The 18,335-nt window shown below is 41.5% G+C and overlaps 1 protein-coding gene across 1 annotated transcript in view; it reads right to left on the bottom strand.

The window, feature by feature from the left end:
- Positions 1-17,393: 17,393 nt before the first annotated feature.
- The window catches only part of pcloa (piccolo presynaptic cytomatrix protein a), a gene marked incomplete at both ends in the record, with an annotated part of 52,223 nt that continues 51,281 nt past the window's right edge, over positions 17,394-18,335 (bottom strand). Inside the window, one exon of the mRNA XM_084483296.1 lies at positions 17,394-17,537. Within this exon, the coding sequence (XP_084339422.1) occupies positions 17,394-17,537 (144 nt within the window). The remainder of the gene's footprint in view (positions 17,538-18,335) is intronic.

Here is an 18,335-nt window from a genome sequence, read left to right on the forward strand (position 1 = left end):
CTGAGTTTTCCACAATGCTAGCAGACCCATGCTAAGGCTAGGTGCCTAGCCTAGCTATAATAGATAGCTAATTCTGATCCAAAAATTACTATATCTGAAAGCTTTTGGACCGTGGTCACACGAAAAAGTAATTTTTTACTTTGTTCACTTTCTTTGTTCACTGCTTTTATTTATTTTTTGTGTGTAGGTGTTTAATTTTTTTTCAAACAACCTTTCATATCAAGCATTGATAGCAAGTGCTGTTCTGAAAGCATTAACAATATCCCTCTCATGTCTTGTCAATATCTCCAATTGGCAAACAACAACCCGACATCTTCTCTGTTTTTGCCAACACCCAGAAAGAAGGTAGTAGAAGTACTGTGGCTTGTTAAAGGCATGTCAAGGACAGAGCGACATTCCACATTGAAGGAATAAAATCAGTTTAACATAGAAATGCATCAACATCTTTGAAGTAGAGTCCACCAGTAAAAGTACTTTCAGAGAACTCTAACCTCTTCGATGTCACCGACACTTTCTACGGGAGTATCATGTGACTGGACATTACATAAGAGCAGCTGTGAGATCTATAAAGGGGGGGGTTCAGAGTAAAGATGGTGGCCATAAGTCTTGGCTGCAGCTTGAAATAAACCAGGCTTCTTTATCAAGTCTGAGATAGTTTGGGTGTGTACTGAGCGGACCTCTGTAAGACTCAATCTCAACTATTCAATCATAGTTGAATAGTTGATTATATCTCCCTCAATATGTTTTGCCCTATTCACATTTAAGTTATGATTATTGGAACATGAGACAACATTTGTCCTCAAATTACATACATTAAAACTTTCACTGAAGACAGACAGACACACTCACACTATCTATCCCACTGAGCCTTTCTTTTAAGTGATGGTCGTCATGGTTACGCTTGTTGACGCAGCAAAAGAAACAAGAGATGACAGGGCGACGAGGAGGGGTGGGTGGGGCGGGCCACCCAGCTTGGTAACCACGACAACCATTTAGATTATTATGACTATTTATCAGCATTATTTTGAATTATTCCTTTATTATTTGAATGTATTCTTTGATTTTGTCCTTCGGCAGATGCTTTCATCCACAGAGAGCACAGTGTTTTATTTTATAGACGTCATAATGAGCAGGTAGATGTAAGGCAGCATGGCTGATGCCTACAGGTAGACCGTGGTGGACATTGGGGATTGAGCCCAGAACCTTCCACCCAGGAGCTAAACCCCCTCACTGTCGCTGGGGTCGACCATTCTGTCCATTACTTGACTTTCTTCAGGACGGCCGTGGCTCCCGGCTGTCAGATGTATTTTCTGTTTCATGTTCTGTTTGTTCGCGGTGACGCAGCCGGGCTGCGGTCACATGGAGTTATACTCTGCTGCACTGCAGCCAGTCCTCATTTTATAAACCTTAAAAACGACAACAACAAAAGCTACTACAGGTATCAAGTATATTCCATTTGTTGCACATTTAATAACCAATCCATTTTCTCTAACTCCCGGTCCACACAAAAAACATCTAGAAGGACTTTTTAAAGGCTTTGTTTGTATGGATGGTGAGAAAATTTTTATAATGTGATTATTTGCTACCGCAAGAAACAATTGCCAATGTTATCTAAAATGAAGCAAATGAATGTCGCCGTCTTAAGCAGGGCGCTATAGTGTGTTTGCCTTTAGTACAGTCACATCAACTATAGGTTCTGTTCGGCTGTGTGTTGAACAATGGTGAACCACAAACAACCATGAAGTCACTATCTATCGCCGAATGAGGGAACCCAATGGGGATTGAGCCGATGTCCCACTGATAAAAGCCTTTGTATTTGCAGTATTATGAATGTTATGAATGTAATGGGATCTATGGGAACAATTACTGCTTAATGCCAAAGGTGGCGCCAGAGAGCATCAAATGGAAATCTTTGAGATGACCACTTTAATGTTCTATCAAAATGTACAGAATCGCATACATATTGTGTGAACAAAAAAATAAGTAAAATCGTATCATGAGGTCCCTGCTGATTCATCCCTATTTTTTGTCTCTCAGTTGTCATTTCTTAAGGCTGCTCAAGGCTGCTCATGATGAAGTACAAACATCATGTTCTATGGCCTATGAGGCCCTGAAACCTGGTGACACTGGCATGAGTCAGCCAACCAACCAGGGGGCTCAGGACAAAGAGGAGGATGGTGTGGTTAATAAGAATCCAGATGGTTCCCGCGTGCTGCCCTGTTTTTCATCCCATGTAATTGTGTTTTTTGGTCCTAATGGTGGAGAGAGAGGCAGTGAAGACAGAGAATAGAGTTAGACAGACAGGGAGACAGAGAGAGAGAGAGAGAGAGAGAGAGAGAGAGAGAGAGAGAGAGAGAGAGAGACACACAGAGAGAGAGACAGAGACAGAGACAGAGACAGAGAGACAGAGACCGAGACCGAAAGAAGAGAGAGAGAAAGCAGGAGCAAGAGGGGGCAGATAAGCAGACAGCCAGGCTTGCATAAAGTCCTTTTGATGGACCCCAGAGCATGTTTTCAGTCACTATAAGGTCAGAGTGTCAGTCTGGTCTGGCTCTGCCCAAACATAACCAGATCAACAGACAACCAGGCCACACAGACGCATAAATATACCCACCCATCCATCCCACTCAGCCGAAATAACTACACTTCAACACCAACCATCAGCGCATCCATCTGTCTAACCAAACCCTACGTCCACACAATCCAACCATCCATTCATCATCATCCATCTGTCCATCCAGCCAGCTAAACAAATCACTGAACTTAATGCAGTTTTTAATGATGTGTTAACCACCCAGCCAGGTATGTGTTCCACCCAGCCAGGTATCATTTGGAAATGCATTTCTAATCTTATTCTAGAAGGTTCCAACACCAGCTCACCCATATGGCTGCGAGGTGAGACAGGGCCCCAGGACACACAGCCTAGACTACATCGCAATGAGTCTCATGTACTCAGCAGCAGCTATGCTTAGCTCGATGCTAAACATGTAAACAGTACTGCTGATAGATCAATGCAACCGCTACTCAGGTTGAATATTAGAATACTACATTGATGAAGATGAGTATGGTATAAAACAAAATGTGACTGAAATCAGGTTGAGGAGCCCAGCAAATCCGCCTTCAAAACCACACACACACACACACACACACACACACACACACACACACACACACACTAAAAATAAAGACAAATAGTAATGAAATAACAACATGGGGGGTCTCGGAGCGGTGGTTGGAGATGGGGAGGGGGCGACTGTGGTGCTGTGGGTCTGATTCATGACGTTACATCAGAGAGAGGACAGGGAGGCTGAGGGAGACGGGAAACAGCGGCATCATGGCCCCCGGCAACAGCTGAGTTTAGCCGGTTATGTCTGATGTTATTTAGGGTCTTTATTCTAATGTTAATTAGACTTACGATGAATGCATTTTTTATATTATTTGTGGAATTTAAGTTTTTATAATTCAACTTGCTAGACATGCCTCATGAAATGGTTTAGTGTCTGGTAACAGGCAAAGTGTGTACTAACCCTAACTTAAACGTGGTCTTAAGACAGTGATGGCATTTTCCAATGGCTAAAGACTGACATTTATTTGTTTCCGTTTCTGTATTTAGGCCTAGATGTGTTAAGTTCACTTTGCTGCTCTGCTCTGTTCAGTCCAGAAGCCGTGTGCGGGGCTCTTAACTTGTAAAGGTTATGGCAATTCAAGATGTATTTTTGTAAGTTTGGGTCATGGTCGGACACCAAATTTCTCTTCCAAGCCCGATGAGAAAAGGTTTGGGAATCCCTCCTCTATGTTACTGAAAGAGGCCTACTGTTAGTGATCAACTGGAGCAAGGAAGTCTGGCATAGGACCACGTTGTTGGCATAGGACCACGTTGTTAGCAAACGATTGGATGGCCAGAACATAAGTAGAAACAAAGCTCAAATGAAGGCCGTTTTCAAACCTGAATTCGGAAGATTCGGTACATTTTTCATTTGTTTTGGTTCGCGGCCACACAGCACATGTCACGCTGTTGGACGGGTCGCTCTCCTATTGGACAAAACCGCAGAGGGGACACTCAATGCTTCCTTGTTGCAGACCATTATAATGGAGCAACAGAATGTGAACCAAAATGAAATATACTAATACTAATATATCTAATATTATTTTAATATTATATTATGAATGCATCTGGAAGGCCGAGCTATATATTGCACGGAGGCCGCCTGTTACCGACCAATTCAATAGATTTTGTGAACCAATGGTTTTATTTCGCCCCCTAGAGGCTTTAACTATTAGTACAGACTTGCCTTACTGGAGCAGAACATACGTGCGTGCTGCATGAAACATAGAAGGTAAATGTAAATAGAACGTGACGATGGCAACATAGTCTTTTATGTATGCCCATGTTATCAGCAAAACCATTGATGTATTGGCAACTCTTGTCGTAGATAAAATACAACATCTAAACAAAAACTAAGAGAGATCGAGGAAGCCGAAGGTTTGAGTGCTAAAGATTTTATTATCACTTGAGAACAAGCAACGACAAAATCCTGAGTTGGTTTGACAAAGAACTGAACAGACACTCTCCGGCCCCTGTTCTTATGCTCCGTTATGCCCATCTATCATCCATACGTTGTTACCTCATCCCATGCATTCTCCCTTATTTGGAGACATCTCCCCATTCTCCAAGGCCATAAAGGCCCAATCTAAACAGAGCATTCCATTCGGTGCAGCCTGTGGATCCAACACACTGAAGAACATATATCATAAACATATCATGAGAGGAGAGCGTTTCTTTGGTTGCTCAATGTTTCTCCACACTTATTTAATTAATATAGCATACTGGGCAAGATGTTGATTGCATATTGCTTAACAAATTTCTCCTATATATTCCCCCCTTTGGGACTTACAAAAGTCCCAAGAAATCCCATCCCATTACTTTTAACAATTTAGAAATAATCTAAACTACTTGCCGGACTGCCAGATGAATTATCAGTATTCACATTTGATTACCTGGAAAAAACATACTTCATTGAACATATCAGGACTCTCAACCTGTATGGCGTCAGGGTTCTCAACCTGTACATTTTCATGAAGCTAAAAAAAGATTACCAAATGTGATATACCTTTAAGTGTCTCCAACCCTCCCAATTGGTGTCAATTAAATGGTGATAAAATATTTAACGAAAATGAAAAACCTCCTATATGGAAATCCTCAAAATGTAAAACAACATTTGTCAACAATCATAATAATAGACAATATAGTAAATGACATTAGTCAACAAAAATAGTTATAAATGTTATGTAAGCAGTGGTATGATAATTCAAGTAGAGCCTTGCATGTGTTGTTTCCTTAATAAGTGATTAATAGTGAGTAATATGATTACAAAATGTGACATAAAAATTCTAACTAAAAACATAATAGAAACATAATCATACAGTGTGCCAATGGTTAATATAATTGTCATGCATTCGAATATAAGTGTATTCATGGACTTTCAGATGTCATTGACTGTATCTGCTTCCATCACCATCTTCAGCTTCTGCAATTCTCCAAAGTCCCAGTGTTCAGAGTCAGACTCACATGGAGAGGTTACTAGCACGATCACATGTGAGTCTCCTCAAGGCTAGGTCAAGCACTCATTTGCTCAGCCTCCAGCATGGCCTTCAACATGGCCTCCAGCTCGGCCTCCTTCGCTTTATCGTCACACCCATTCTGGTCCCCAACATATTCCCATTCCACTCGTGTTGTCTCAACTGTACCTCTCAATGCAACAACCATCTGCTTGTCCAACCTAGAAGCTATCATGGACCTTAGTACAGGAATACAACAACAAAAAATCAATCCCATTAATGTGAATACAATCAAAACAATTACTCCTACTTTAGCCAGTATTGCTCCCCGTTTTCCCATACTCAGTTCCAGCCATGTCATCCAGTCATTCCCATGTCCTGCATTGTTTTTAACCTCCTGTCTTAGTCTTTTAAGTTTATTCATGGCTAGAGTGAACGACCCCTCAGGTGCGGTATTATTTGGAATGAAAGTGCAGCACATGTCTCCTATAAGAGCACAGACTTTTTCCGCCAGTAACCAATCTAGGGCTTGCCTATTTTGTCAATCCTTATGTCCTCGTCTGGTTCAAATGCTCTTTTCCGCCTGTTTAGGTTATTACTTGTTGAGTTATCGATAGCTACAAGAATCTCTTCAAGAAACATGGGTGTCGATGTTAAGATTTCAGCCGCAATAGTTTCGGACGTAAATGTCGATATTGTGATCTCATTTAACATAATTTCGGTATTGACCATTGATATTGTAGTTGTCATTGTATCTAAGTTATTTTCTTTTGGTATCATTGTTGGGGCTATTTCTACTTCTTCTAGCATTGTTTGTTTCATCTTATTCTGTAAAGTAACTCCTGTACCATTTGTTGCTAGTGTGTTTATTAGCTCATTCATGATTGTTGTTTCTTCTCTAATGGAAGTTAAATTAGTGATTGAAGTCTGTGCTAATTCCCTGACATCAGAAGTTTCATTAATATCACCTGCATCTAGAGTCGAATTTTAATCAAATTTAATCTATTAGCGGTTACAATTTAATCTTTTCCAGTATCTCTAACTGGAGTTTGATCTACTTTACCAGTGGCTATAGTTGTATTTGCTTTATCATTATCTGAAGTTTTTCCTGACTCACTTTGGTCAGATTCAAAAACCTTACCCTGTTGGTTTTTGGTTATACAAGGGACTTCTGCTTTTAGTGTAAATTTGGTTATTATTTCTGACACTGCTTTAAGATTCCGATATCCTTTTATTCTTAATTTATACCCGCTGTTATCGTAGTCCCATGGTTTGTTTGGTGTTACTGTCACACACCAGTACATTGGCTCTTGCTGAATGTGCACTTCACACAGACTTTTCCTCCAATCTAGATCATACATCGGGTGGAAAGTTAATGCACATAGCGTTCTGTTACCTATCATGACAGTAAAAGTAATTTGTTCATTAACCTGGTTCAATCTTTGTGGTGGTACCTGAGCATGAAAGACTATTCTCTCTGACCCCTTAACTATTCCTGAATGTCTCTGGGCTGGACTTTCCTGTATTTCTGTCCCGCTTCCTTCAGTACTACCCTCTGATTCCTGGCTGTCCCAGGTCTGTCCTGTTCCTGTAGTTTCATTCTTCCTCTGGATCAGTCCTTGAGCCAGAGGAATCTGGCACAACCCATCTTCAGCATCATTGTGTGGTTGTTGCTCTTGGCTCGGCTGGGTCTGGTCCTGGGGTGGTTGGTCAATGTTGGGTGGGGCTGCATCCAACTCCTCCCCACGCTCTTCCCTCGTCCTGGGTTGTGCAGCCTTTGTGCAGTGGTTGAGGTGGTACCAGGTGGAACTCCCTTCCACCTGGATGGCAGTTGGAGTTGCATTGGTGACTTTGTATGGTCCTTCTCTCCTGGGCTGGTTCCACTTTCTTCTGAACACCCTCAGGTACACTTGGTCACCTGGTTCCACCCCCCTTGGTGGGTTCTCCTCCGGCTCTGAAACTTTGTGTTTCTCTTGGTGGAATATAAACTCATGTACAGCAGTTAGTTGTCAAACATATTGTTCTTAATCCTATTTCTAATTGCTCCAACGGAGGTCCCTTATGGGGCCATCGGATGACAGGTGAAGGCATGGGTCGACCCGTAAGCATTTCATGCAGGGTAAGATGTGCCGTTCTGTTAGCTTGCATGCGATAACTCATTAGTGCTAGTGGTAGTGCATCAATCCAATTCAATTTAGTGCTTGTACAGATTTTGTTAATTTTTGTCTTGAGCGTCCCATTCACTCTTTCCACCATACCTTGTGATTGAGGATGGTAGACGCAACCTAACCTTTGTTTGACATGCAAATACTGAATCACTTGTTTGAGTGTTTTCTGAATAAACGCCGCACCATTGTCTGAGCTAATCTCAAACGGAATTCCAAACCTTGGCATGACTCTAGTCGGAAACTTGATTAGTGTAGCCACGCTTTGGTCTTTTGATGGGACTGCTTCTACCCATCTGCTGAACCTGTCAATGATAACTAACATGTACCTTTTACCACCTACACTTTTAAACATGTCAACATAGTCCATGACCAAATGTCTGAATGGTCCTTCAGGTGTGGGAATGTGTCCCAACGGAGTAGTAATTGCTTTCCTTAGGCCTACATTGTTTTTTGCACATACTTCACACTCATTTAGCTGGTTATCAATCATTGTTTGCAATAAAAACCTTGTTTGCTAATTCCCCTCAACACCTCCCCCCTTGCGCCATGGTCAAAACCATGCGCATTAGTGATGAGCATCCCCAACAGTGCTGTGGGTGCCAGCATCATCCCGCTATGGGTTCTCCATAACCCTGCACCCCTCTTCAACCACATGTTTTGCTCACAGACACCAGCTTTCTCCTGCATGCGGACAACATCATCCTCATTAAATTATAAACAAACCTAACAACGCCGTTGGTGCAACCACCTTTAAGGTCCCTAACCTTAACTATCTTCGATTGAAACCAATCTATTGGGAAGGGAACTCAAAGCCAGTACAACCAAAACCAAAAGCCGATATTGGTGGGTTTACCCTCAACCGCCTTAAAACCACACTGTTCCCGAATTTTAACCGAAAATGTCACATAAGTCTGTATATACCGTGAAAGTCTTATGAACGAAACCGTGACATGCCTCTTCTAAGTCCACTGCTTCTGCTGCCTGAGCCGACATTTCTGACTCCTGTTCCTTCTCCACCTTTCACCCCACCCGGCTCTTCCAATGATGGTTGCAGCTCGTCACTTCATGACTCTGCCAAGTAATCGTGACTGTGCCTGCCTTAGGTTGTCCCGGGTTTCAAGGTGGGATCTTACCCGTCATTGGCTAACCAGCCTTCCATACTGGCTTATTGCAGGATGCCGTGCCTGGGATACAATCAATTTACACCCATTAGGTGGTATAGATTGCAAAGTGGAGGAATGGAGACAGAGTCTTCTTCCCCAGCTACTCATGCAGCCAAGTGTTTGCAAAACGGAGACACAGCAGGGTGCTTACCCTGTGTGTGTGTGTGTGTGTAATAATGGGGCGAATCAAAAAGTAACTTTCTAACAGAGTTAAAAATATTATATTATCTACTGCTAACATTTTATCAAAGCGTTCCAGCAGTGGTATTGGCGTCTGAAAGGTAGACCCACCACTTCTGAATGTAAATTGAGAACCTAGCATGTAGGATCCCTTCCCAGCAGATGTAGCACCAATCTATCAGTTTTTCTTGATTCTATATTTTCATTTATGTATTTTTACTTTTACAGCTTATTAAGATCATGTTTAATTTTATGCATTCCAGTCTTATTCTTATCATACCCAGATTTATTCAATTACCTTTTCCAGTGTGATTATTAATTTTATTTATTTATTTTAAATTTTAGAAAACACTAATCACAACTTAAACTTCCTTAAATGCATGACACTTATTTTTATCCGTACTTTTTAGGTGAAATCACTTGGGTAATTGCAACACTGTCTTTAATTGTCCTTATAACTTCCTTTTGAACTTTGATGTCCATCCATGAGTAATAACTGTTGTCCTAGGAAGACTAAAACTAAACAAAAACTGCACCTGAAAAAGAAAAATAATTAGGCACGATATGGATATCTGAACATCTTTTATAAGTTAGTAATTGGTTGACAAGAATGTAGTCATAATCAATTATAGTAAAGACCATTTCCTTGTTAACACTATTGTTTATCTGAAGCATGTTTTCAGTACCCCGTATGTCTTCCCCCACTTTGAGTAGAGGAGTAACCTCCCTTATCTCGGCCCTGTCATACACAAGAAGACAGGCTCACACTCAAACACCTGGTTCTTTCCTCCCCCACTCTTTCACCGTGGACAACATGAATTAGAAATTTGGATAACATTTTATCTTACTTATTTAGTCTAATTGTAGGTATTGTCGATTATCACCTCTAAATTATGTCATCACTTTTTAATATGATGTCTGTTATTACCATACTCCCTCAGGAGATATTTTATTTGTGTTATCTTTTTGGTACTTAAACCTCGTCAGGTCTGTTGAACTATGCATTAACTCCGCCCTCCCCGAGTCCTTTTAGGGCGGGTCCTTCTGCTCAGATTGGTGAGAGAGGATTTTCCCTGAACTCTTAAAAAGAGTCCCCAGCGCTGGTTGACCCCTGGACTTCTGTGGAGGAGCGGTGTGCATGCTATGGACAACTTTAAATGCTAATTGTTCATGTTATGGAGTCTAGATAATAACCCCTAGTATCCTTGACCCATAAAGGGTCCCACCTGTCATAGGTAGCTGTTACCTTGTCCTTGCTGTGGTGGGAAAGAAGGGTTGGATGTTGCCAAACAATTCCTTTGGATATGGCCTTCCTGATTGCATCCCCAACATCTAAATGGCTCTCTACGCTGGTTGGGCTGTCCCTGCTGTTGATTATATCTAAACTGTCCTTGTGTTCCCCTGTACTGACTCTGTCTACCTCTATTTGTTGGACCCTCATTACTACGTGTGTACATGTATGACAGGTGGAGTCTAGACAGGAATCCCTCCAAGTCCTGTGAACTCCATGGTTGATAATAGGCCTGTTGTCCTTTAACCAGAATAGGATAATTTCCTGGAAAAGTGTCGGGTGCTCTTTTCTCCCTTTGCGATCTCCTAGGCTCCCCCTGGGACTGGAGTTCTAGGGGGCTTTGTAATGATTTACTACCACTGACCTGGGCCCCCTCATTTTCTTTCCATGGGCTCGCACTGAAGCTCTCTCCCTCATTTCTACCCTCCATTCTTAACTTCCTCTGACTCTTCGCTGTTCCCTTTCCTCTCTTTTCCTTTTCTAACTTCTTACTTCCTAGCTCAGGCCCTTCACTAAATTGCCCGTTATCAATTTTCCCATCTTTGTCCCCGTTGTCACTGTCACTAGTACTATTGTCATCACTATTCAACTCTCTCCTTGTTTTCCTAATTCCTTCATAACAGTCCATGTATATGGGTGGGTCTTTCCGTCCCTGTGTGTCACAATCCTTATTTTCTCCATTTAATGTGACCTCCCCTTTAATATCTACTGTGCCTGTTGTCAATGGGTACAGTCCTATGTTATACGGTGGTGGCTGAGCCCTCGGGGGTAATGGCTCAGTTTTCTCATCTTTATTCACTATTTCCCTAGCTGTGCTCTCTTCTTTCCTCCATCTCTCTCCTTCCTTTTGGAACAAGGCTAGCACTGACTTCTCCCATTTGTCAGAGATCTTTTTTATCTCATCTTTAAGCAATGGACTGTCTCTACTCAAAATCTCCACTGCTGTCGGTGCCATATTCATTTTCTTAAGTGTATAAACACTTTTTTTTTTAATACAATTTGTTTGAGTTTATTCTATTCGTTAGTTAAAATGTTTCTTTATCTCTGCCGATTGGAATGCGCTCCCCTCCCACCTTTGCTGATTCTTACTCCTGCTCTGCTCCTGGTCTTTCTCCCCCCTCCCTTCCTGTTCTCTAGCCTCTCCTTTTCTCCTGGTCTGACAACACCAGGGGGGGGTTTACACATCTACTTCAGACAAACCAATTATTACCATTATATTTATTCCTACTATCAAAGTGCTTTTTATACGCTTTTCCAGCACTTCTCTGTCTTTCCAATTTATTTACTTTATTAAATTATCTATCTATTTATTTATTTACTTTATTAATTTATCTATCTACTTATTTATTTACTTTATTAATTTATCTATCTACCTACTTATTTATTTTATTTATCTCTATATCCCCCTACTCCTACACACACTCTTAGAGGGATGGATATCTGTGAATGGCGAGAGGTCTCTCTCTCTCTGCTTCGCACACACTCTTCCCCTGTTCTCTCCCTCTCTTTGTCTTACTCACACACACACACACGCACACATGCGCACACACACGACTCTGCTCTCTGTCCCACTCACACCCTTACACACACGCACAGATGCGCACACACACACTGACTCTGCTCTCTGTCCCACTCACACCCTTACACACACGCACAGATGCGCACACACTGACTCTGCTCTCCCACACGCAGACAGACACACACGCTGCCTCTGCGCTCTCTCTCTCCCTCTCTCTGTTCTTAGACAGAATAAACAAAAATAAAACCGGCCGTACAAGTCTCTGAGGTAAAAAAACCTAACTCGACTTTTAATACAGAAATAAAATGACTTATACAACTTTTTATAGTTTGTCGGAAAATGGTCGAATTTGTTGCACAAGACTCTGAGTGGAACTTGTCACTGACTCGTCTGTAATCACAGCAAAAAGGTTTGACCAGGCGTTATAGCCAGTCTTTTATTTAGACAGAATAAACAAAAACAAAACCGGCCGTACAAGTCTCTGAGGTAAAAAAACCTAACTCGATTTGAATACGAAAAGAAAACGACTTATACAACTTTTTATAGTTTGTCGCAAAATGGTCGAATTGGTTGCACAAGACTCTGAGTGGAACTTGTCACTGACTCGTCTGTAATCACATCCTTGCTCCGAGTTACTCCCCCCACCTTTTTTCCTCCTTACTTCTCCGCTCCTCTTCTCCCCTTTCACTCGGCTCTGATTTTGTACCCCAAGTAAATTTCCTCAACGGTTTTTGTTAGAAATGTCTTGGGTTGCTTATGTCCGTATTTATAGGCCACAGGGCGGTGTCCAAAACGCTTTTACAGGACCCTACAATACCATTAGACAAAGAAGAACATGGACTGGGACGTCGCCCACCTCTGACAGGAATCTCTAACCCGCTTTATCATAGAAACACGGACTGGGACGTCGCCCACCTCTGACAGGAATCTCTAACCCACTTTATCATAGAAACATGGACTGGGACGGCGCCCAGTCGATACAGACAGTATATGAATATACCACAGTGTTAGTGCATGCACATACTCATCCCAGGCCCCTCTCTCTCTCTCTTTATCATATACACTACGGTTCGTTATTTGAAGAGACACTTTACTTACTGCTTAGCGTTAGGATCGGGTTGGCAATGATCACACAAATTTACTAAACTAATAAGTAAGAACAATGCTTACCTTTCTCAGTTCGAGTGGCCACTCTTTGTTTGTGTGACCCTTGCCGGTCCCCGACCTGCGGCCTTGCAGCTGGTGGTCCCTTTTCTTCAATCCTGTTCGTGACGCCAAATTATGTCGTAGATAAAATACAACATCTAAACAAAAACTAAGAGAGATCGAGGAAGCCGAAGGTTTGAGTGCTAAAGATTTTATTATCACTTGAGAACAAGCAACGACAAAATCCTGAGTTGGTTTGACAAAGAACTGAACAGACACTCTCCGGCCCCTGTTCTTATGCTCCGTTATGCCCATCTATCATCCATACGTTGTTACCTCATCCCATGCATTCTCCCTTATTTGGAGACATCTCCCCATTCTCCAAGGCCATAAAGGCCCAATCTAAACAGAGCATTCCATTCGGTGCAGCCTGTGGATCCAACACACTGAAGAACATATATCATAAACATATCATGAGAGGAGAGCGTTTCTTTGGTTGCTCAATGTTTCTCCACACTTATTTAATTAATATAGCATACTGGGCAAGATGTTGATTGCATATTGCTTAACAAATTTCTCCTATACTCTTTGCTAGAACAGAGAGGCTCGCCAATTAAAGTTAATACATTAGAGCATTGGACATACATACAACATAGTAATCGAGTGCCCTCTAACGGTAACATGGTATTACTGCGCCAGCAAACCAAAATAACATGGGTAGCAAGAATCTCAAAATATATATGAATGCAAGAATAGCTATAAACCAAGGATTATATAATCACTTTGATAGTTATTGTCACTAGTTGGTCAAGAATTCAACACACTCAGCAATATTCATTTGTACAGATATTTAATATTTAGACATGGGGCAACAGCCATTTATACAGCACAATTTGCATAATTCATCAATACCTTCTGTGTACAATCACAAAACCATGACAGTAGATAATTTTTTTCTGCTTATACGTACAAGTGGAAAACCAGACGGGTTTTACAAGCATAATCTTTGTACAGTCAGCATACATCATTAAATAATTTACTTTTTTCTTCTTTATAACGCTTTCTATAACTCTCTATATTGTGTTCTATATCTGTCTCTATCATAGAGTCTCTATCGCCCCACTCGTTATTCTTCTTAGTTTATTTTTATATATTTTTTTATAGTATCTGGACACAAAAATAGTATGAACCACCAACGAAACATGCAACATCCAATGGTGATCACATTTAAATTCTCCTGCAACTACTCGAGTTATTAAGATAGACGGTCAGTGTGTTTGGAGACTCTGGTGGCCGCTAGTGGTTATGATGTGAATGACAGGGGCCGGGGCCTAATCAGGGTCCGTACAGACGTCTAAAGGTTCCCCTGGTTTCAGTCGCAGAGCTGTTACTTCTAATGGCCGATGACCTACACCCTAACCCCCCCAGCCCGCCCACATCTCCCTGGTACAAAAAGGTCTGTATTTACATGGTGGGAAATAGAGAGATGGCAACTGTGTGATTCTTCTTCTTTTCAGTGCACAAGTATGTAACTCTGTATGTGTGTGTGTGTGTGTGTGTGTGTGTGTGTGTGTGTGTGTGTGTGTGTGTGTCTGTGTGTGTGTCTGTTAGGGAGCGATTGAAAGCTATGCGTTACAGCAGATGCCATGCATTGTAGGGTTTAAATGAAAATGCTACACATGTAAGCACATTGCTATGAAAAATAATAAAAATGCAAATTGAAGAAAAACGTATTCATGTTTATCGGTAATGTGTGGAAATTATTCCTTTCAATTGAATGGAAACGTAAGTCATATTGCACATCTGTGTGTGTGTGTGTGTGTGTGTGTGTGTGTGTGTGTGTGTGTGTGTGTGTGTGTGAGAAAGGCCTAAAAAGTTAATTCTCTGAGATTGAGGTAACATTGTAAACAAGCACTACATGATGAAACAAATTAAATCAAATAATAATAACATAAGGTTACATGGTTCATAAATACATTTGCATATTGCGATACAATGTAAAGGATTTTGGTAAACAAGGTCAAAATTTGAGGTCAAATTAAATGAGCAGAGATTGAACGCTGAAGTGAAACTGAAACATAAACACCTGCATGAAATAAATAAAACATAATGATAAAATGGACCATTGGCTCATCTGTCTCACTGCCAGTGTCAGCATTTAGTCGATCAATTCAGCTGTGGTGAGATGTGGTTACAACATTGTATGTATGTTGCATAGAAATTAGTGGGATACACATGTTAAGTGTTCTGTGTTTGGCATAAGCAAGGATATGAGTGGTGATCGAGTTGTCATGTCTGTTGTGGCCTTGTTATGTGATAGTGTCATGTATTCCCTTTGAAAGGATTGTGATGTTAAAAACATGTCACTGACAAAATGCTGAAGGGGGCCGACCCTAATGCACGATACACTCTGTCAGGATGGTTGTCATGGTCACGGTCTTCAACAGAAACACGGTCATCAGTTTAGAGGATTTCAACGTAAAAAGAACTAACATTAGAAAAACAGAAAATTAAGAAAATGACATAGGCATTATAAGCAGAGTTTAACATTAACCAACAAGGAAGCGCATTAGCCATACTACCAAAGTTGAAACGTAAAAAAATAACATTTGCAAATACTTTGGATAAACTGTTAGACAGTTTGTTTTTCTTTTTGTTATCATCCAATGTTGAATTGTTTTTTGCTTGGCCTCTCTCTCGTTCTCCACCTCAACAAAAACCAACGGGACATAAACAGCTTAACATTCTTCCTAGAACGTGCAAATAACGTAAAACTAAAAAGTGTTTTTCTGAAATAGTGTAGCCATAGTGTAGCCACGTTTTGAAGCAGGAGGAAATACTAAGCAATGTGCCTGAATTACAATATGCATTCAAGCTACAAATAAAGAGAAGAAGAAAATAAATTATACATAGAAGTTCAAATGTTTTATTTCAAATGTCTAAATAGGGGGCTTCATCATAAATATGACACAATTATCGAGACCGGATTGGCAGTGGTAAAGATAACTAGGCCTATATCTTATATACCTACAGTATATATTCTATTCTTCTTTTGACAATGACATCTCACCTCACTATAAAAAAAGTGAAAGCCTAACTGGTATTGATACTGTGGTACTACATATCACAGACATTGATCAATGCGCACACTATATCAATATACCATTTAATCTGATATATGAAGAGCCTCTGATGGGACTGAATTCATAATTAGGGTGAATAAGGGATTAATGGGTTTTAAGCAGACAACAATTCCTTTGTTTATTTTGAGATGAAGTTCACAATCTCAAGTATGTTGGAATGCTCTAAAGTGTGGCATAACCAACAAATAATTGAGGAGAAGACAAATGATAGAATTCTATACTCTGGGCATAATATAAAAATAAACAAATGACATGTTCTCCCTAAGTTTCAACATTTAATTGCCAGATCATCGTTAAGCAACAAGGAGAGTCGTTTTAAATGCTTAAACTTTCATTTGTGGATAAAACATCTAAATAAATACATACATACATAAATACATGAATAAATAAATAAATAAATACATTTGAGATTTGTCCATTCCCTGTTTCCATTCGATTTTTCGCCTGTGTTTTGGCGGTACTGTACAGAACTGCTGGGTGAGGAGTGGAGTAAGTGAATAAGTGAGTGTGTTTGTGTTTGTGTGTGTGTGTGTGTGTGTGCGTGTGTGTGTGTGTGCGTGTGTGTGTGTGTGTGTGTGTGTGTGTGTGTGTGTGTGTGTGTGTGTGTGTGTGTGTGTGTGTGTGTGTGTGTGTGTGTGTGTGTGTGCGTGTGCATGTGTGTTTGCACGTGCATTTGATGGTGCGTGCTGCATGTGTGTGTGTGTGTGAGTGAAGTAAGAAAGTTTGTAATACCTGGTTGATTCTTGCGCATTCCTCTCTTGAATCCCATGTCCAACACAAACCTCATCACCTACTTCCTGTAAACATGTGTCCGTCTCCTGTAAACACACCCCCACTGCCCTCCCACCCCTCCCCCTCCTCCCCAATTGCTTCCGATCGCCGAAAACAAAGAAAAAAAGACAAGAGACGAAAGAAGGAACCAAAAGCCCCCAACAACCACCACAGCAGAAGGGAAGCTTTTGAAATTGAAGAGACAACCAACAGCCCTAACCCCGCCCCCCCACCCCCCCCCCCACCCCCCGCCACGTCCTCCCCGAAAGACCCATCAAAGAATCAGAAGTGTGTGTGTGTGTGTGTGTGTGGGGGGGGGGGGGGGGGAGGGGGGGGGAGGGGGCATCTGTACTATCATTCACCCAGATGACGTGCTCCCAGACGGGGTTCCCGTGCGGTTCCAGGTCGCCCCCCTGTGGTCCGGTGCATTACCGCTCTGGTGCGGCTGGTTCCTTAGGAGTGGATCTGGGCGGTGCTGGCCAGCAGCTTGTGCCAGCTCACCACGCGCTTCCGCAGGTCCACCTTGTCCAGCCACACGTACGCCTCGCCAATCAGAGTCTTCTTCATGAACTTGCCGCCGTTGGAGACCAGGAACAGCTGCAGGGACAGAGCAGAACACGAGTTAAAGGTGACATGTTATACCACCAGGTGTGAGTGTGATTAACCGTTACAAGATGTTTTGAAAATCTGCTTCTTCTGACATCACTGGTGGCGTGCCCACTTAGATGTGTGACGGATAGATGAGCAACGTTTGTACAGGCCACTGGGTAGGCTGCTAGACTGATCTATCCAGCACACATTTACGTGGACACGCCCACCTGTGATGTCAGAAGATCACAAGTACAAGCACACCAGCTAAGAGTTGTGGGTCATGGTTATTTCAGCTGGAAATATTGCTATATACCACACTGGTGCAGTGAGAGTATTTCAGTTATGGCGTATTCAACTCCTCTCCTTTCTGTCCTGCTTCCTTTATGAATTCCTTTAGAACTGTTATCCTATTTCCTCTCCTTATGTTCAGTCCACACACACACACACACACTGCATTACGTATCCATCTGCATTTATCTTTTATTCATAGATTATTCATAGATATTCTCAAGTTTATATTCATAATATTCATGTTGCTGCTGACGTCAAAAATATTGCAGCGTGTTCCGGACTTGGACTAACAGCTGTGATGTACGACAACAGGAGTGGAAAGCTCTACCACTACTCCAGTAAACGGTGTCTGTGTTGTAGACTTTATAGAGATTGGGCCAGAGGCCAGACTGTGTCAGACCTTGAACAGTAGAAGGAAAAACATGTTTAAACTCAGCCTATCATATAAAAGGTTTGAGAAGTTATGACATGAAAGGTCAGAATTATGATTATTATTATCACGAACGAACAACG

Source organism: Micromesistius poutassou (genome assembly GCF_964030765.1).
Source record: "Micromesistius poutassou genome assembly, chromosome: 18".
NCBI classification, from domain to species: Eukaryota; Metazoa; Chordata; class Actinopteri; order Gadiformes; family Gadidae; genus Micromesistius; species Micromesistius poutassou.